Here is a 20722-nt window from a genome sequence, read left to right as displayed (position 1 = left end):
TTTGTCATGGTCATGCTTTCACAAGCCAGCAGCTTATTTCGGAAGCCACTGGTCTGTCACCAAACATCTTGACTCCCATATCAGATACATACCTTTGAATGTCATGTGTGAAACGATCATCTTCCTTGGAGACATGTCTGTGTCATTCTCTTGCTTACAGGAATTGGAGATGATTGAGAAAGTGGAGCGAGAAGTGCCAAGGCATTGCTCTGAAAAGTTCACCCACAAAGGAATTGTTGAGATATACAGACAAGCAGATATAGATGTGGCATCTGAAGAAATAATTGTGAGTAGATGGTAGTGTTCAGGCCAGGGCAACCAACTGAACCTTGCTGTAGGGAATTCTCTTGAGTTTGAAGCAGGGGTGAAATCCTCCCGGTTTGGACCGGTTCGGGAGAACCGCTAAGGATTATCGGCATCAGTTCGCCGAACTGGTAGTAATTAGCCCTCCTTGGCCCCACCCACGCCCGGCCGGTCGCCATTCACCTCTTCCGGCCACTCGATATTCCACAGAATTCAATGTTCAATGCAGCAGAGAGAATGCTAACTTTTCTCCCTCCATTCACAAAGGAGCTGCTGCAGCCTGTCCCTTTTAAGGTAGTCCCCCAGAGGGAGGGGGAGGGGGGCAGTTAGAATGGAGCTGTTTTTGTGAAAGGCAGGAAAATGGGGAAGGGGATTTTCCTGCCTGTCATCCATTCCTCAATCTCAATACAGACTGAGGGAAGGATGGTAGGCAGGAATATTCCCCTCCCCATTTTCCTGCCATTCGCGACAAGGAGTGGCTTGGAGGGGAGGGGCCGGTGAGGAGCCCCTCGATGTGAGTGATGTCAAGTTGGCCATGCCCACCCAGTCACATGACCTCCCCCAACAAGCCACGCCCACAGAACCGGTAGGGGAATTTTTTTAATTTCACCCTTGGTTTGCATTCATGTTATATATGGTGAAATTCTTGGGATTCTGTATAATTAGTCGTAGATAGTGGAGCTAACATCGCAAAAGGGTGTCTGGATTAGATGATTTTCCAAGTTCCTTTTTGACTCTTATCATCCTACATGCAACCTTACTCTACTTGGTATTAACATTTCCTTTAATTGCCATAGAAATTAACCAAATGGGTATTTCTACACTGGAAATCGAACTCTTTGAGTTCTGTCTATGTTTAGATTTTTCTTAGTGACTTCCTTTCCTGATATTGTTAAAGGTAGCCCTCAACTTACAATCATTTGTAAGCTACTTTAAAACAAATGACTTACAGCTGTCCGCACACAACAGTTGCAGCAACCCTACAGTCACCTGATCAAAATTTGAGGTTTTGGCAAGCAGCGGTTATTTTTGCAGTGTCCCACCAGGGCGATGCGATTGCTATTTCCAACCTTCTTAGCCAGCTTCTGACAAGTAAACCTAATGGGGGAAGCTGGATTTGCTCAATGATTGCATGATTCACTTAACAACTGTGGCAAAAAAAAAAAAAGTGATGTAAAATCAGGTATAACCCAATTATCAGCTGCCTTGCTTAGCTATGGAAATTCTGGTCCCAACTTGTGGTCATAACTTGAGGTCTACCTGTAGCAAACTGTATTACTCAGCTCCCTTGGCTACCTGCCCCCCACTCTCCTCCCCTTGCAAATAGTATTAAAGCTGCAAGCTTCATTGACTTTATTATAGATGTCAACTGGTGAGGCTAAACATTAAAAGCACAGTAACTCTCCTGGTGGTACATTATTTTTAGGAATCATCGCTGCTCGAGGTGCCATCATTAGTTGGAAGCAACCAAATAAGTAAGTTTATTTATTTGGTTTATATTTTATTGATTGAAAGCATTTATCTAGCTGCCCATTTTCTCATCAGGTCTTGGCTGCTCCCATTCAAAATCAATTAAAATCATATTAAATACTATCAAACTAAACACGTTAAAAACAACTACTTTAAATAAAAAAAGTTTATTAACTTTTCATGTTAGGATTGTGAACATGGGTTTTGAAAACTCAACAGAGGATCATTTAAAATGCCCAGGTAGCCCTTGACTTACAGTCATCCGTTTAACACGTGTTGAAAGCTTTGACTGATCTTTGCACTTAACAATGGTTGTAGGGAACTCAAAGTCATGTGATCGAAATTTGTACCTTTGGCAACCAGCATGTATTGACAATGGTTGCTGCATCCCTGGGTCACCCTTTGCCACCTTCCCAACTTGTTTCTGACAAGCGGTCAATGGAGGAAAGCTGGATTCACTTACTAACCATGTAATCACTTAATGTGATTTATTCACAATGTATTCATGTGATCTGTTTAATAACTATGGCAAAAATATTTGTAAAATTGGGCACAACTCACTTAACAACCACCTTTGTTAGCAATGGAAATTGTGATCCCAGTTGTAGTCGTAAGTTGAGAACTTCCTGTAATTGAAAACAACACTTACAAGTATCTTTCTTTCTGGCTCTGCAGGAGAGTTGGCTGCTGAGAATGAGCGGATGTTTGAGCCGGCCACGTATAAATTTACTTTTAAGCAGGACACAAATCCCTCTCAGATTTTGCATCAAAACATCACATGTTCGGAGATTGACAAGAGACCTCAGGATGAGGGCAGGTCTGTCTCAATTTATGATTTTCAAATCAGGTGGAATTTATGATTTTCAAATCACGTGTTCACATTTCTGTGAACATAAACTACGGAGTGTCTTGACCTTTTCAATAAAAGCTTCCAGAAATCTTAAGGAATGCTATGTGAATATTCCAGCCTCTCGGCTGACTAACAGTACTGAAGTACTTGGAGTGATACCAGACATATCACTAAAAGGCAAAATAATGAAATTGCATCTCAACTTACTATGGCCATGTCATGTGGAGGAATTCCCTGCAGAAAACAATTGTGTTTGGAAGAGTTAGTGGTAAAAAGAAACCAGGCTGCCAAAGAACATGGTGGCTGGACACCATCGAATCTGACACCAGGCAGAGTTTTGTAATGAGAAAACTTCTCCCTGCCTCCAACTTTCCAGTCGCTATCACATTCAGGAGAAGAACACATACTGAAAGTCAAATGCAGAGCAAAATTTGGCACTGTTATTTTCATCTAATGGTCATCTCTAAATTATTTGAGCTTCTAGCAGGTAAGGTTGTGTTTTGCATTTTGCAGATTTATTCTCCTAATTTATGGCTGATTGCTTTCCAGATTCTTTTTTGGACAGCAAGAAGTGTGTTTAATGGAGATTTAAGAGGTTAGAGCCATGATGGCAAACCTATGACATGCGTGCCACAGGTGGCAGGCATAGCCATATCAGTGGGCATGCAAGCTCAGCTCTGGCGCGCATGCACGCACTGGCCAACTGATTTTCAGGCCTTCTGGGCCCACCAGAAGTAGGGAAACAGGTTGTTTCATGCCTCTGGAAGGCCTCGGGGGGTGTGGGGTGGGGAGGGCCTGTTCTTCTCTCTCACCTGGCTCCAGAGCCTTTCTAGGAGTCTGGGGAGGGCGAAAACTGCCTTCCCCACTCCCCCGGAGGCCCTCCAGAGGCCAGAAATGGCCCATTTGCCAACTTCTGGTGGGACCAGAAGGCCCGTTTTTTGCTGTCCCCAGCCTCCAGAGCCTCTCTAGGAGTCTGGGGAGGGTGAAAACGGCATCCCCCCCCAGAGGCCCTCCAGAGGCCACAAATGACCTGTTTGCCAACTTCCAGTGGGACCTAGAGAGTCCAACTTCCAACTTCCTAGAGTGGCTCTGGAGCCAGGTGATAGAGAAAAATGGGCCTACTGGGCCATCGTGTGCCAGGAGCGGGGGGAGTGTGGGGGGGGTGTCATGCATGCATGGTGGGGCGGGGCAGGGCACATAGAATTATGGGTGTGGGCATGCACGTGCACACACCCCTGCCCGCCCCCCCTCCTGGCATGCGATGGCAAAAAGGTTAGCCATCACTGGGCTAGAGTGTTTCCTTTTTCCATCCCATGCAAATTGGTCTGTCTTCTCTCTGAAAGAAGATACTTGAGCTGAAAAAATGTGGGGCCTGTTTATTTCTTCTCTCCAGGCTTTGAACAGGAGATAAAGTCAGTGTTTGTTCTTTGGCCAAAGCAGCCCAATGTATTTCATTTTGGCAAAAGAAGGTATCAGCAAAACCAGAAAGAAACTGGTTAGATCCTTTTGGTCAATGCCAAGCATTGATATTAAACCCATCTTTCATCTCTTGTTTGTTTGCTTGCTCTGTGACCATCCCTCAAGTACATCTGTTGTGCATTTCTTTATTAAGTTTTAATTTTATCCAATCATTAAATGTATATACTGCCCATCTCACAATCAAAGTGCGTCAGTGTATAAGAATTTATGGACTGGAATAGCCATAACAACAAGTCAGCCAATGGAAACTGTTTGGTGACTGAGACACAGGATTTGTTGTGAGCCATGTCAGATGGCTCAGAACCTGGGCATGGCTTAGCTTAACTGTTCCATGTATATAAGAGTTCATTTGTCTGTGATTGAGCGTTCTGCCTCCTTGCTTCTTGTCCTTGTCCTTGCTACTTCTACTTCTCTCTACCATGTTGCAAGAGCTGCATGGGTATTGTATACATGCATCATGTTTTATATTATTGTATATAAAGAAGTTTCTTCTATAAATGAATCCTGCTCAATTATTTGCTTGTATGCTGGTTGGATTGCTACAAACTGAGACAAAGTGATTCTTTCAACTGGATCCATGTCAGATAATCTCTATTAAACGTGCTTTGGCTTTCAGTAATAATTTCTATTCAAAATTTTATTATGTAGAAATATTAGCATATTAAAATTGAGTGGAAACCCATAGTGATTAATTAAGACATGAAATAGTAGCTGGTGTGCAACAGACCATAATCTGCAGATTTCTTTCTCTTTCTTTAGGTCTGCCTTTGCTAGCACTGCAAACCGAAATCGACCAGGGGCAAAGCAGTCCAGCTACTCAGTCATCTGGAATGGGCTTATTCAGATGTTCAGTGTGAAGCAGTTTGTAGCCAAAGCGTATCCTGTTTCTGGTTTTGGTCCTCATCTCTGTCAGGTAGGGTACCTATAGAAGAGAATATTTGTAGCTCAGAGTTGAACTGAGGGGTCCTTGGTGCTCTCTGAGCTTATTTATTTATTTTATTTATTTTAATTTGATTTATATGCCGCCCTTCTCCGGAGACTCAGGGCGGCTTACAATGCGCTAAGCAATAGCCTTCATACTTTTGTATATTTATACAAAGTCAGCTTATTGCCCCCACAAACTGGGTCCTCATTTTACCTACCTTAGAAAGGATGGAAGGCTGAGTCAACCTTGAGCCTGGTGAGATTCAAACCTGCAGAAATTGCAGGCAGCTGTGTTAATAACAGGGTGCATTAAACCACTGTACTACCAAGGCTTAGTTGTTTCCTTGCTGATGTTTCATTACCCAACTAGGTAACATCATCAGTGCTAGGACATCAGTTCTAGTCTAGCACTGAAGATGTTACCTAGTTGAGTAATGAAATGTTTGTAGAAAACAACCAAGTGCAGAGTGCTCTGAAGGACCCCACTGGTAGTGGTAGCTTTAAGTAACTGAATCCGCTATGGGCTACCTGTGAGATGCACACTCGACACCCCATTTGCAGCTCTGAGCACCTCAAGACCTGACCTGTTGCTGAAATTTGGCCACAGAATGGTCAATTTTGCCAATGTGATTTTGGGCATCCATCTTTGAAGTTGAAATGGTAATTACCTTCTGATTCCTCTTCTTGCCCATAACACCACCAAAAAGGGCCAAAATATTTTAGTGCTATTCCTCATTGGGATGCGATGATGACAGCAGAAAATTTCCTGATGTCCTGACTTACATAATATTAGCACAGCTGCTCTTGTTCCCCCGTAGAAGGATTGTGCAATTTCTCCATTATTCCACTTCTGTCATTAGAACATTACCCAGCATGGCTAAATGTTAAATACATAACTACATAATGCATTACAATGCACTGAGTTGCAAGAAGTGGTGTCTGGAAAAGGAAACAAACTGCAATGAATCCATTCATTCATTTATTCAGTTTTGATAGCGCCACTTCTCAAATAAGTGGTTTGAATTATTTTTTTTTAATGAATGCTGGGTGGGGGATTGTGGGAGATGAAATCACACAGTTTAAAATTGCTGAGACTGAGAGACACTGGTTGCAAGCCAGTCATGTGACTGCAGTTTTTGCCAGTTTCCAGTACTTTTTGCTGGTTTTTGGCATTTGAAATTTGGAATACAGCATTACACCCATTCAGGAGAATGGATTTGCTTTATGACCATCATAAAAATGGTTGTAAAATTGAGTCAGGTCACATAATGACCCACTTAATGACCGCAACTACTTACGACAGAAATTCTGGGTTCAATTGTGGTTGTTAACCGAGGACTCACTGTATACATCTCTAATGTACCCATGGTTAGAATAATGTATACTATTTGGTCTCTGAATTCCTGGAGGGATATTGCAGAACTGAGAAAAGAAAGAGCAATCAGATTAGTTATGATTACAGAAATGGACCACAGTTATTCTTAGATTCTTATGGATAGGGCAGGAATGTTCTGCTTCCATCAGGAGCTTATTAGAGAGCCTCAAACATATCTGTGTGGTTTTGCTATGGGGTTTTGGCCCTGTTGGTTTTCTTATTTTTTTATAGTCCATAATTACGTGGTGTGGCTCAGCACATGGTTAAGATGCTGGGCTTTTTGGTTGGAAAGCCGGCAGCCCAGGTTTGAGACCCGAGTGCCATGTGATGTGAGTTTCCATCCTCGCCCCAGCTCCAGCCAACCAAGCAGTGTTGTGACCTTGGCTTCCAGAGTCATTAAAACACATGAGAAGTCCCCAAAACCCCTTTTATTGCAACAGCTATGAATTACATTCATTCACAGCTGAGTCCCAATTAATTGCAAAAAGTCCTTCGGGAGAAGTCCTTCGGGATAATCACCAACCTTTACCTCCCTTGACATGCTGCCAAAGACCTACTTGGCAAAGCCACACAGAGTCCAGAATCAAACAGAGATGCTGACTGGGAACAGAATCAACAACGTTGCTTTCCTGCAAAGGGCCCACTTGCCTTTGCTCCTCTTTTAAGCCTTATGGGAGGGGCCAATCATCTCCAGGCCTTACTGCTGAATCGTCCCTTTTGTTTTAACTGTTCTTGCCTTCTGGCAGCTCTGCACATGCACGCACTAGGAACAGGCTCCCTCTGTTCTTCTGCCTCTCTGATGTCCAACTCTGGAGGCTCCGGAGTCCATGCATAACTCCCAGATGGCCCTGGCCCTATTTCTGCCTCCGATGCAGAGCCCTTATCCAAGCCTTCCCCAGACTCCAGGACTGGCCCATGTTCCTCCCCAGCCTCCTCACTGTCCAACTCCATTGCCAGCTCCGCAGGCTGCTGGCGGACCACAACAAGCAGTTTGAAAGCATGCAAATGTGAGTAGATAAATAAGTACCACTTTGGTGGGAAGGTAGCAGCTGTCTGGGACCTCATGCTGGTCACATGACCAGAGAAATGTCTTCAGACAGCACTGGCTCAATGGCCTTGAAACAGAGATGAGCACCGTCCCCTATGGTTGGCAAGAATAAAATCTGCAGGGACTTCTTTATCTTTACCTTGCCATAAGGAATGCTGATAAAAAGTGCATCCGTTGGATTAGCTTTACTACTATATATGGAGCTTTCTTTTTTTGCAACACTGAAAGTTTGCCTCTTTTATTTTCTTGTAGGCTTTACCAACAGTTCTTCAATCAAAGGGAAGTATTCTCCCCAAGGAAGTCTGGGTTTATGTAGACAGCATATGGCCAACAAAGAGAGAGGTATTTTCATTTTTCCCAAATTCTTCCTTTGTTTAGGAATGGTTACTCACTTCCACTTCCAAATATAGGATGTGAGGGACATTGGAGCAGGGGTGAGATGTAAAATTTGTTACTACCGGTTCTGTGGGCGTGGCTTGGTGGGGGGGTGTAATGTGACTGGATAGGCGTGGCCAACTTTTTTTTTTTATAACTTTTCAAAGCATTTTTTCTAATGCTTTGAAAAGCCTCTGCCGATCAGGCAACTCAGCTGGGATCGTCAGAGGCTTTTTAAAGCATTTTTTTACCACCTCTTTGACCAAGAGGTTGCAGAAAAAAAATACTTTGAAAAGCCTCTGACGATCCCAGCTGAGCCGTGCGATCATCAGAGGCTTTTTAAAATTATTTTTAAAAGCATTTTTTCATCAGAAGAGGTTCTAGAAAAAATGCTTTTAAAAGTAAAAAAAAAAAAAAGCCTCTGATGATTGTGCGGCTCAGCTGGGCATGGTAGAGGGGAGGGGCACAGGGATTTTTGCTACCGGTTCTCCGAACCATCCACCGCCATCACTAACGGATCAGGCAATCCGGTCTGAACCGGGAGCATTTCATCCCTGCATTGGAGGCCATCTAATCCAACCTTCTCCCCATAGCTGGAATGGAGTCCCCTGATTTGGCTGAAAGTGTCTGGCTGGCCCAAAGTCATCCAGGAAGCTTGCGTGCTGAAGGAAAGACTAGTACTCACAGGGTCTGTTCCTAGTCTATCTGTCCATCTTTTCCAACCAGCAGACTCCCTGTTGCCTTGACTTTTGTTCGGTACATACTTCAAAGAAGCCTTTTTGTTATTTATTTATTTATTTTTTTGTGTTCATCACTAGCCTCAATTCATTCTCAGTTTTAGCCTCCCTGACCCCATCTTTGGGCTGTATTCTAGTTTCATTATACAGCCTTTTGTTCCATTTTTTAAAAAAAGTTATCCTTTGTGTTTCTGAATTTATAAGAGAGCATCTTTTGAAACGATGCTGGTCTCATCAGCTGTCTCTCATTTTTCTTTCTCTCTGGCACTGTTTGTGTTTGGGCTTTAATTAAGTTGTTTTTCAGACTCCCTCAAACCTCCTGAAGAATTTTTCCCTTCAGGATTTCCATTCTTGAAATCCTCTCTGTTTAGCTTATGAAGTCAGCTGGCTGAGCTGAAATCTGGAACACCCCCTGAGTGTAAATTCTACACTCACAAGGTCAAAGTTTTTGCAGTTTCCACTTCTTCAGTTATTTCTTGGGTTAGGCTTAATTTGCCAGTGTAACTCTTAACATAAAGTACAGTAAGTCTCTGAACACACACACACAAAGACACACACACACAATCCACAAAGAGTTTGCCTATTCCTGTAGTGTGCTGGTCGTATAGGCAGCTCCTGCTTTAATTTTTGCAAGAAAAACCATAAATTATATAGACAAATGTTTATGTTGCAAATTTTTTTTCCATCAGCTAATGGCCTTTCTCTTACCTTTCCATTAAGGAAATGGGGGTGATACGATTCCGCCCCAGTTTATCCAGAGATTTCAATTCTTACCACACATTGTATACCTATCTGAACAACAGACAGAGATACGGCATTGTGGAAAGCAGCCAGATGGAGATATTCCTGGTGCCGTTACCAGCCTACCAATTGGTGCCTTCCCAATTCCACCCGATAGGTGGACCAGGTAGGAACCAGACCAGGTCTCTTTTATGTTCTTGGTTCTTAGGAAGCTGGACAGCTTAAAACCAGGACAAATATTCTTTGTAAGATAAGCTTCCTGTCAAGGAAAATAGATGTGTTTTTTGTTTTTATTTCTTTGGCTATTATAATTTAATACAACCTCTCCGTTATGGGTTTTCTTTCAAGCAAACTTCTTTTTGTTTCAGCAGTTTTTGTAGAGTTACCATTTCTGGACTGCAGACCTTGGAATGGCCACTAGATGACAGGAAAGAGAGCGTTCTGCATCTTTTTGCTGCCATCTAGGGGCAACTGAACTTTTGCAGCTGAGGTACGAGAACTCAAGTGAAATCAGCGAAATGAAAAAAAAAAAGGCTGAAGAAGAAAGAGAATGGCAGAAATCAGATGCTCTCCCCCCCCCACACACACACCTCTGCCTGCTGCCAATGCTGCTGTGTGTTGGAATCGCCTCCCTCCATTAAATTGGGTGTCAATCTGTCCCACCGTCTCTCAGCTTGCCCGCGTTGTACATGTTTTCCCGAAAATAAGTTCTAATGCATCTTTTGCTCCCCCCCCCAATATAAGTCCGGGTCTTATTTTTGGGGAAACATAGTAGATGACAGTATTTTTTTGCTGCCATCTAGTGGCACATGAACTTTTGCAGCTGAAGTATGAGAGCTCAAGTGCAATCAGAGAAGTGAAAAAAAAAAGATGAGAAGAAGAAAAGGGAATGGCAGAAGGCTGCTGGTACTGATGATGTTACTTAGTTGGGTCATGAAACCCCTACAAGAAAACAACCAAGCTCAGAGAGCATCAAGGACCACACAGATAATTGCAAGGATTATTGGTATCTGGAAGAGCAGGAGTAACCGAAAGAAAATGTCGTTTCGTCCAGGGTTGACAGAATTCTCTGATTACATGTCAAGAGAATGTACAAGACAAGTGGAGAGTGGAAGTGGAAGAAAAATTAAACTCAGATTCCCAGTCAATGTAATCAACCTGGCCAAAGTAGATGTCAGTTCTAGTGTTGCAGCTCGAACTCAACCCAAAGAAAAAGAAACAGGATTCAGGAAAGCTGACATGAGAAAGCCTGAGAGAACACAAGATACTGGAAGGTATAAAAATGAAGTTTTCTGTGGGAAGATGCATTAAATGGTGTCAAGACCTTTTGCAGTTAGCAAGATTGACAGGGAAGTCTATGTGATGTCACTCTGTTAAAGCAATTCCAGATTAAGATAACATTTAAGCGAATGAGAGTTGGCAAAGGAGACACTACTCAGAAATGTTAGCTCTGGTATGTGCACCAAGGAGGATATCATCTATGTCAAGGATGCCGAACCTGCAAGCTTTGAGAAATTCCTCTAATAGTTGCCAATAATTTGTTATGTTTAATGTGACCAGAGAGGGAAACCACTGAGAATTCTTGCAGAGAAATAACATAAAATTCATATTTCACATGTGTCAATATAAGTAATTATGAGCTGGAATAGACATGGTAACAGGTCAACCAATGGGGACTGTTTGGAAACTGAAACATAGTATTTGTTTGTGTGGGGCCATAAGAGGCAGTTTGGAGTCTGGGCTTAGACTTGCTGAACTGTATAGAAGAGTTGGTTTGGCCTCTGTACAATATATTAGCCTCTGTATCTCTCTACTCTGTAATGACTTGCTTCTATGAATATTGATTCTGTGTTCCTGATACTGTATGCTGAATTCTGCTGTATGGTATTGTACATAAAGTTTCTTATATAATTTGAATCCTGCTGAATTGTCTGTGTATATGCTGCAACAAACTTTGACAGTTTATGGACCCAGAGCACATCAGACACAGTAAAACTGAACTGTAATTAAGCTGAAGGACTGCCTGTGTTATAGTAAAAGAGAACAAGGCAGAGAAAGATTGCAGGATGGGTGTTGAATTCAGGGAGAGCTCTCTGCCTCATTTGGGACAGAAGAATTATATTATTTGGGCTGCAAAATTGGAATGTTTCCTGAAGGCTAAGGAGCTTTGGGATATTGTTGTTAATCTACCCCTGGCACAATTAGCATCTGCAGATCAAAGGCAGCATGATAAGGCACTCACCTACATCATCTTAAGTTTAGAAGATGAACAATTCTTGAATGTAGCTGATTTAAAGACTGCAAAGGAGGTCTGGCTGAAGTTGAGAAGTGTGCATGTGAGTGCATCAGCATGCAATATTGTGCAATTATCAAGAAAGTTGTACAGAGCCAGGCTGCAGCCACAAGCGAGTGGAGCAGCATTTTTTGCACATGCAGACTTTATTCATTGAGCTGGAACAGCATGGGATGCAGATTCCTGAATCTCAAAAGGTGCTGTCAGTGTTAAACAGCCTTGATGAAACGTGGGACATTGTTTCAGTAGTATTTAATGCAAACCAGAGCAAGAGTTGCGTTTGGAGGCCCTTAAAGCCTATTTAATTTCTGAGGAGAATAAACGCCATTTTAATAATAATAATAATAATAATAATAATAATAATAATAATAATAATAATTTTATTTCTATACCGCCCTTCTCCCGAAGGACTCAGCCAGTTTAAAAACACAAGACACAACAATAATTAAAAATTAAAATAATTAAATAGATTTGGCTGATTTAAAACTCTAAAAATTAAAATACCCCAATTTAAAATTATTATATTGACAGCCCTGCCTGGCGGAACAACAAGGTCTTCAATGCGCAGCGGAACACCCGGAGGTCGGAGATCTTGCGTATTTCCGGGGGCAGTTCATTCCACAGGGCTGGGGCTCCCACAGAGAAGGCCCTCCCCCTGGGTGTCACCAGCCGACATAACTTGGCTGATGGCACCCTGAGGAGACCCTCTCTGTGGGAACGAACTGGTCGGTGGGAGGCTATTGGTTACAGAAGACGGTCTCGAAGGTACCCGGGTCCTATGCCATGGAGCGCTTTAAAGGTGGTAACCAACACCTTGAATCGCACCCGGAAGACCACTGGGAGCCAGTGCAGCTCGCGCAGGAGGGGTGTCACGCGGGCGCAGCGAGTTGCGCCCATAACCACCCGCGCGGCCGCATTCTGGACCAGTTGGAGCCTCCGAGTGCTCTTCAAGGGGAGCCCCATGTAGAGAGCATTACAATAGTCCAGCCGGGAGGTGACAAGGGCATGAGTGACCGTGCACAAGGCGTCCCGGTCCAGAAAGGGCTGCAACTGGAGGATCAGGCAAACCTGATAAAAGGCCCCCCTGGCCACGGCTGTCATGTGCTCTTCTAAAGACAGCCGTGCGTCCAGGAGGACACCCAGATTGCGAGCCCTCTCTGTGGGGGGCAAGGATTCACCCCCAATAGTCAGCGATGGCACCTGCTGACTATATCGGGATGCCGGCAACCACAGCCACTCGGTCTTGGATGGGTTGAGTCTGAGCCTGTTCCTCCCCATCCAGGCCCGTACGGCCTCCAGGCAGCGAGACATCACATCAAGGGCATCGTTGGGGTGGTCTGGGGTGGAGATGTACAGCTGAGTATCATCAGCGTACAGGTGACACTTCACCCCAAAACCACGGATGATCTCACCCAGCGGCTTCACATAAATGTTGAACAGAAGAGGCGAGAGGACCGACCCTTGTGGCACTCCCCATGCGAGATGCCTCGAGGTCGACCTCTGCCCCCCTGCCAACACGAACTGCGAGCGGCCGGAGAGGAAGGAAGAGAACCACCGCAAAACGGTGCCCCCTACTCCTAACCCTCTCAACCGCTGCAGCATGATACCATGGTCGATAGTATCAAAAGCCACTAAGAGATCTAATAGGACTAGGACAGAGGAACAACCCCTGTCCCGGGCCCTCCAGAGATCATCCACCAACGCGACCAATGCCGTTTCTGTGCTGTGCCCCTGCCTGAAGCCCGACTGGTACGGGTCTAGATAGATAGCTTCATCCAGGTGCCTGGGCAGTTGTCGTGCCACCACACTCTCAACAACCTTCGCCACAAAACGAAGGTTGGAGACCGGACGGTAGTTAACTAATTCAGCCGGGTCCAGGGAAGGCTTCTTGAGGAGGGGCCTCACCACCGCCTCTTTCAAGGCGGCGGGAAAGGCACCCTCACTTAGAGAAGCAGTTATAATCCCCTAGAGCCAGCCTCGTGTAACCTCCCGGGAGGCCAGTACCAACCAGGAGGGACACTGGTCCAATAAACATGTGGCGGCACTAATCCTACCCAGAACCCTGTCCACATTCTCGGGAGCCACAGGATCAAACTCCTCCCAGATAATATTCTCAAGACCTACCCTCGTCTCCTCCCCCGGACTCGCCCAGTCGGAGTCCAAGCCTTCCCGAATCCGAACGACTTTATCATGCAGGAATTGCACAAAATCCTCAGCTCAACCCTGCAAGGGATCCTCCCGCACTCCCCCCCGAAGAAGGGAGTGGGTCACCCTAAGCAGGGCGGCTGGGCGGTTCTCTGCAGATGCGATAAGAGCGGAAAAATGGTTAGATTTCGCCGCTTTTATCGCCACTAGGTAGGTCTTGATATAAGACCTCACCTGTGTCCGGTCGGAATCAGAATGACTAGTCCTCCAAATGCTCTCTAGGCGTCTTTTCCGACGCTTCATCTCTCTCAGCTCTTCAGAGAACCAAGGAGCTAATTGAGATCGGCAGCGGGTCAGAGGCCGCAAAGGCACGACACGATCCAAAGCTCCGGCGGCCACACTCTCCCAGGCGGCCACCAGCTCTTCAGTCGAGTCGTGTGTCAGGGTCTCAGGAAACGGCCCAAGCTCCGTCAGGAACCTTTCTGGATCCATCAGGCGCCTGGGACGGAACCATTTAGTTGGTTCCGTCTCCCTGCGGCGGGGGGAAGCGGTAGGAAAGTCCAAGTGAAGGAGCGAATGATCTGTCCATGACAAGGGTTTAATGTCTAAGTCCCCTCTACCAAGATCATTCAACCACTGACCAGAGATGAAAATCAAGTCCAGAGTGTGTCCTCCTATGTGAGTGGGGCCTTGAACTAACTGGGTCAGGTCCATGGCCGTCATGGAAGCCATGAACTCCCGAGCCACCTCTGACGTCTCACCCGCGGATGGAAGGTTGAAATCCCCCATGACAATAAGTCTGGGGGTATCAACCGCCACCCCGGCAATGACGTTGAGTAGCTCGGGCAGGGTCGCTGCCATGTAGCAGGGAGCCAGGTACGTAGTCAGCAAACCCATCTGCACCCCACGGCCCCACTTCACAAAGAGGGACTCACATCTGGCTATCTGAGGAACAGTGGTCTCCCTCGGACAAAGACTCTCCCTAATAATCACCGCCGCTCCCCCACCCCTCCCCTGGGCCCTTGGCTGATGAAATGCACGAAAACCTGGTGGGCACATTTCAACGAGGGGGACCCCCCCTCTTGGCCCAACCAGGTCTCCGTAATACCTGCCAGGTCCGCAACCCCCTCCAATATAAGATCACAGATGAGGGGGGCTTTATTGACAACCGACCTGGCATTACATAACATCAGCCGTGGACCCTGGGCCTGAGACTCTGCACAACCCAGGCCACGAGACGCGCATTGGGGACCGGAGTGCGCAATTGCTCGTAAACAGCGTAAAAAGCCACGAGCAGAAATTCCTGAGGTGGGGGCCCAAGGAACAGAGAGAGAAAAGCAACAGACAAGATGTCTGCAGAGACTGGAATACAGCCCAACAGCAGAGGTGGTGCTTCATATGTGGTGATAAGACTCATTTGAAGAAAGACTGTTTGAAAAGAAAAGGGACAACAGATGGACAGGCTGCTGTTGCAAAAGTTGGCTATTGTAATAGTAGGGACAAATAGTTAATAGACAGTGGGGCTAGTCAAACAATTGTTAACAATTCAAAATTGTTTTCCAGGATGGATCTGGCTGGAAGAGATGAAGTAGCCTTGGCAAATGGCCAGAAGGCTAAAGTTATTGGAAAAGGCAGTGTCCTGGTTCCATGTTTGAAGCAAAGGTTTAATGATATATTATGTGTGCCTGAAATGGAGCATAATTTACTGAGTGTCTCTAGCTTAGGCAAGCATGGATTTGAGACCACATTTGTAAATGGGAGGTGTCTCATAAAGAGAAATGTAAGTGTATGTGCACAGGGCAAAAAGCAGGATAATCTTTATGTGTTACAGGGACAAAAGGTTAAATGTACACAAACATTTGGGAATGTGGCACAACATGATTCATGTGTTCATCTCTTGCATAGAAAGCTTGGCCATGCCAGCTTCAGAGTTTTATAAAAGATGCAACAGTTTGCAGAAGGTATAAACTTAAAGGGGTGTAAGACATCTTTGGACTGTGCAGTATGTAAATAATCAAAGTCTTAAGGCATTCCCAGTGCGCAAAAGTAGCAGACAACAAGACAACAAGGAAATATTGGCATTGCCTATAATTGAACAAGTAAAGTGGAAAGAAGCCATGGACAAGGAAAAGAAATCCATTGGTGAACATAGAGTGTTCACATCTATGACTTTGCCACAGGGTTGCAAAGCCATAGGATGCAAATGGGTGTACAAAAGGAAGATACTACCCAACAATGAGGTCCAGACCAGACATAGCTTGTGCAGTAAGCAGTCTAAGTCACTTTACTGCTGCACCAACTCAATTGCTTTGGATGGATATAAAAAGGAATTCTTAGGTATTTGAAGGGAACTGTGAAATTGGGTCTTCAAATACAGGTCTGGGAAGAATATTACATTATTCAGTTTTCTGTATATTCCAGTCATAAAGGGAGGAGTATCAATATAAGTAATTATGAGCTGGAATAGACATGGCAATAGGTCAGCCAATGGGGACTGTTTGGAAATTGAAACATAGTATTTGTTTGTATGAAGTTCTAAAGGCAAAGATGGGCTTAGCCCAAAAAGGGGATGCAACTTTGTGTTATATTGATGGGTTCAATTTTGATTTTGCTGGGTGTGATGGATATCAGGCCCCTTGGATGATTCAGTGTCCTATACTTTTGTATGCTCCAGGGGCAAATATGGGGATGCTTGAACTTTTATTGAACTTCATTGAATCTCCAATGCGTGGGACGGATTACAATCAACCTCCACATGAGCCGAAACTATTCTGCACTGTTGCAGAATCTTTAATGATTGGACCTTTCGGGAAGTCTGCTTTCCTCAGCTGTCATCTCCCACCCCCCACCCACCCCGCCTAATGCTGTCATTTTCACTGGCTTTGTTATGATGACCTTTGCATGCCTGTTTTGAGACAACATGGTATTTGATTGTCCTGCGGCAACTGGAACAGGATATTAAAAATTTTCCATCGACATTTGGAATTGGCCTCGTCCTTTCGTTTCGCATTGCAAAATGCCAGAGAATCATATGCACAGCTACCAAGTGTGCTATTTACTTAGATCCAGAGTGAGGGATGAAGAGAAACAGGCAGGGGAGCGCATACCAGTTGGTCAAAGCCTTTCACCCTGTCATTTTCTAAAGAAAGCAGATTAGTCTCCTTCACTGCATTGTTTTGTTTCGGTCTAAGCAAAAGATTCTGAGAGTTGTACTTCAGAACATCTCTAGGGCACTAAGGTAAAGCATTGTACAGCACCTATATAATGTTAGTTAAATCTTTTGGATAAATAAGGGCCAACAAGTTTAAAGACTTGTTTTAAAATCCCACAATTACCAAAAAGTTTGCTTGTCCTTCCTTCCTCCTTCCACCCCACCCTACCTGACCCTACAATTTGACTTCCAAAATGGTAGGGTGTATTTATTATATCTGACAGGCTTCTCATACATAGAGCAGCAGATCCCAACTCTTCAGACTCTTACAGAATGTCCGTATTCAGGAAACTGCTTACAGCAAGAGCTTGGGGACACAACATCCCTAGATTAATTGCTTAAGTGGAGACAGGAAGAAAACCATATACGTATAGTTTTGCTTATGGCAGTCCACCAAAATTAATACCTTTAACTGCTATACACTAAATAAATAAATATCTCCATCTCTATATCTCATCTCTATAATCTGTGTCTATATATCTATATCAGTGATGGTGAACCTATGACATGTATGTCCAAAGTGATGCACCATGACATTTTGCGTGACATGCCCGTGTTCACCAACATCCGACAACAACTCCGTTTGAATTACCAAAGAAACTGAATGAATACAAACACAAGAGATACGTGTGACCCTGCACCACCCAAAGCTTAAAATGGATTCTCCCCATCCATATCAGCATATAGTTTGTCATCTTCAAAGGTGTGATTGATAATGACACAAAAGAGAGTGCAACTTGCAAAATGCAATGGGAACACGGGGTGGCACACAAAGATCATTTTCAAGGAGCAAGCGTAGAGAATATTTTTGCAAATATTTTGCAACTACAGTCTGCAAAATGAGCATGCTATCAGCAATGGTGTGCAATCAACTTCGTGTGAACCAGAAGTGCGTTGGATTATGAATGAATACGTAAAGAGTTGCTTCTCTTTTGTTCAGGATGTATGTGTGTATGTAAGAGAGACTGACATGCCTGTGGAGTCAGGTTAGGCATTTCCAAATTTTTGACATGCCAAGCCCAAAAGATTCACCATCATATTGCCATATACAGTATTTGCATGATTTAAATGGTAGGCTTTTACTTCCTGCAGAAAAGACAGTAGAAAATTGGCTGTTCTCTTCACAGCCTTGAGATTGGGAAGGGTATGCTTAAGGTTGACATTATGTTTCTGTCTGGAACTTGAGAACCACAAGTTCGTGCCTCACGAACTTCGTTCTTTTCAGTATTGGCAACCGGTGAAAAGAAAGTGCTTCTTTTAAAAATGGCTGAGACTCTTGTGAAGTTGTCCCTGGGTACGTCCTTTTAATTTTGTGGCTTTGTTTCTTTCAACAGGGCTTGATCAATGCCATCCAGCTTTGCTGTTAGGGCTGATTTTGCCCAAAAGAACTCGTCTGGACATCCTGAAGACAAGTCATGATCTTCCACCTAAAGCCAAGAGAAAGAGAGTCACTTCTAAGGTCAGCCCGGAAAACAGCTGCTTCACTGTCCCATCACATTTACAGGTAGCTGTTGGTCAGGAACAGACCCCGCAGCCTCTGTGCACAGAGGGCCTTTCCTCTGGGGAAGGTCTGTCAAGCCTTCCAAAGCAAGAGGAGCTGACAGTTGATAGTCTTCTCGGTCTCATAGAACAGCTCAAAAGAGACATACTGTGTAGAGCGCCTTCCTCTTCTTGCCACCAAGATGCAAGAGATGAAGTCAATCAAACTTCTTTGGGCGATACTTTCCATTCAACAGCAGATTCTGCTTCAACTGGAGAACAATTGGGCAATTCAACCCTGGAAATTTTGGGAGCACAGCCATATCAGAGTGGGGAAGAGATACAGTTTTGCATTGATCCTCATCCATCCAATTTCTGTAGCATGCTTGAGCCTCTTTTACCTTCTGGGGTTTTACATCCAGATCAACATGGAACTCATATGGCATTACCATATGGAGCCCAAGGGATAAACACCTTTGAAAATCCACTTTCACCTACTGTCCTTTGTGCTGAAGCTGTGACACCTGTTGAAGAATGTCAGGCTCAACTTTCACCCCAGATTCCTTATAGCAACACGATTGGAGAGCATAGCCCATCTGTGCAGGAAACTTTATGTCTCATCCAATATGTGACACAGATGCAGTCCAGCATTCAAAATCTGGAAGCTCAACCATTTAGTCTCCTTACACAGGAAATGATCCCTGCCTTGTCTCAGATTCCAACAGGAATAGAGTCATTTCCAGTCCAGCAAGATGGTGGATACTACATAGGACCAACTTGAGATGCTTGGGAGGGTGACAGATGTGATGATGGCAGTTTAAAGCTACAAAATAGAGGACAACTCCTCTTTGAGAGTAAACAGGGTAGAAATAGGGGTAGAATAAGCTGCAGGTGCAGGAAGCTTCATTACTTTCTTAACCTGCTTGCATATTTAGTCCTTATCATTCTAAGAGCCTGGGGTACATTTAGGTTTCAATTGTGCATTGATTGGGGTTTAAAAGTTTATTTAGTGTTTCTCAGTCTTGGCAACTTCCCCAGCCAGTAGGGAATTCTGGGAGTTAAAGTTCCACACACCTTAAAGTTACCAAGATTGAAAAACACTGAGTTGGATACTGTAAATTACGCAAATCCTAGTATGTCCATCACATACCATGATTGTGACAAACAGGTAGCTAATTGGCTCACCAGAAACCATTGCAAACTCAAGACTTAAAATGAGCGTTTTCCATGAAGTTAATGGAAATTGGGCATTTGGTAATTTCCAAGGCAAAAAAGAGATGGATAGTTTTATGGTTTTATGTTATATGCTGATGATTTTGAATATGTATGTTGGGCAAGAGGCAGATTCCATGAGGAAAATGAGAATTGTATTGGTGGTTGAAGTTATTGTCTGAGTAGAAGACAACTGTTCCTAAAGTTTATTTTCCATGTTTAAAAAACCATTCAAAAGTGTTTTTTTTTTTTAAAAAAATAAAGGTTTTATTACTTTTGTAAGATTCTGGGGTTTTGAGGTTTTTAAAAAAAATCTTTTTTTTAACCTGTGCTGAGGTAAGGAAAAAGTTGGAATAGTTGTTTTCTGAATAGAATCCCAGAGTTGCAAGAGGGTTTTGAGCAATTTAATCTTACTTTAGGATATGTGGATTTCAGTTCCCAGAATTCCCCAGACAGCATGCTGGGAGTTGCAATCCACATCTGCCAAGACTGAGAAACTCTGGTCTAGTCCAACTCCCTTCTCATGGTAGGATGCATTAGAACAGTGGCCCCCAACCTTTTGGGTACCAGGGACGCCTGGTTTCACATGCTGCCTGCATGGGGCTTCGCTTGTTTGCGTGGCCCGGTTTCTGGCATGCCATGGCCCGATGCTGGTCCCAATGGTACCATTGTTTGGGGACCCCTGCATTAGAACAATGTTTCTTAATTGGGGCAACTTTAAGATGGCTGGACTGCAACTCCAAATATGCTGGCTGAGGAATTGAAGTCCACACATCTTAAAGTTGCTAAGAGTGCAATTTAGTGGCAAGTTTCAAAATATTTTACTACCGGTTCTGTGGGCATGGCTTGGTGGGCATTACTTGGTGGGCATGGCAGGGGAAGGTTACTGCAAAATCCCCATTTTTTCCCAATCAGCTGGTACTCAGGAGGCAGAGAATAGATGGGGGCGGGGCCAGTCAGAATTTTTACTACCAGTTCTCCAAACTACTCAAAATTTCGGCTACCGGTTCTCTAGAACTGGTCAGAACCTGCTGAAACCCACCTCTGTGCTGTTGAGGGTAAAACTGCCCTCTGCAAAGT

At 44.2% G+C, this 20722-nt stretch overlaps 1 protein-coding gene across 3 annotated transcripts in view; it reads left to right on the top strand.

The window, feature by feature from the left end:
• SPOCD1 (SPOC domain containing 1) overlaps positions 1-19924 on the top strand; it is a 48054-nt gene extending 28130 nt beyond the window's left edge. For all 3 annotated transcript variants that reach the window (XM_087876717.1, XM_087876718.1, XM_034413337.3), the window contains 7 exons: positions 161-286; positions 1730-1778; positions 2449-2590; positions 4862-5015; positions 7702-7791; positions 9282-9468; positions 18286-19924. In XM_087876717.1, the coding sequence (XP_087732843.1) occupies positions 161-286; positions 1730-1778; positions 2449-2590; positions 4862-5015; positions 7702-7791; positions 9282-9468; positions 18286-19211 (1674 nt within the window). In that variant the 3' untranslated portion in view covers positions 19212-19924. The remainder of the gene's footprint in view (positions 1-160; positions 287-1729; positions 1779-2448; positions 2591-4861; positions 5016-7701; positions 7792-9281; positions 9469-18285) is intronic.
• Positions 19925-20722: the final 798 nt, after the last annotated feature.

Source organism: Pantherophis guttatus, chromosome 10, assembly GCF_059756535.1.
Source record: "Pantherophis guttatus breed Tessera chromosome 10, ASM5975653v1, whole genome shotgun sequence".
Lineage (NCBI taxonomy): Eukaryota > Metazoa > Chordata > Lepidosauria > Squamata > Colubridae > Pantherophis > Pantherophis guttatus.
Note: the sequence above shows the minus strand (reverse complement) of the source record. Positions and strands in the feature narration are given on the sequence as shown.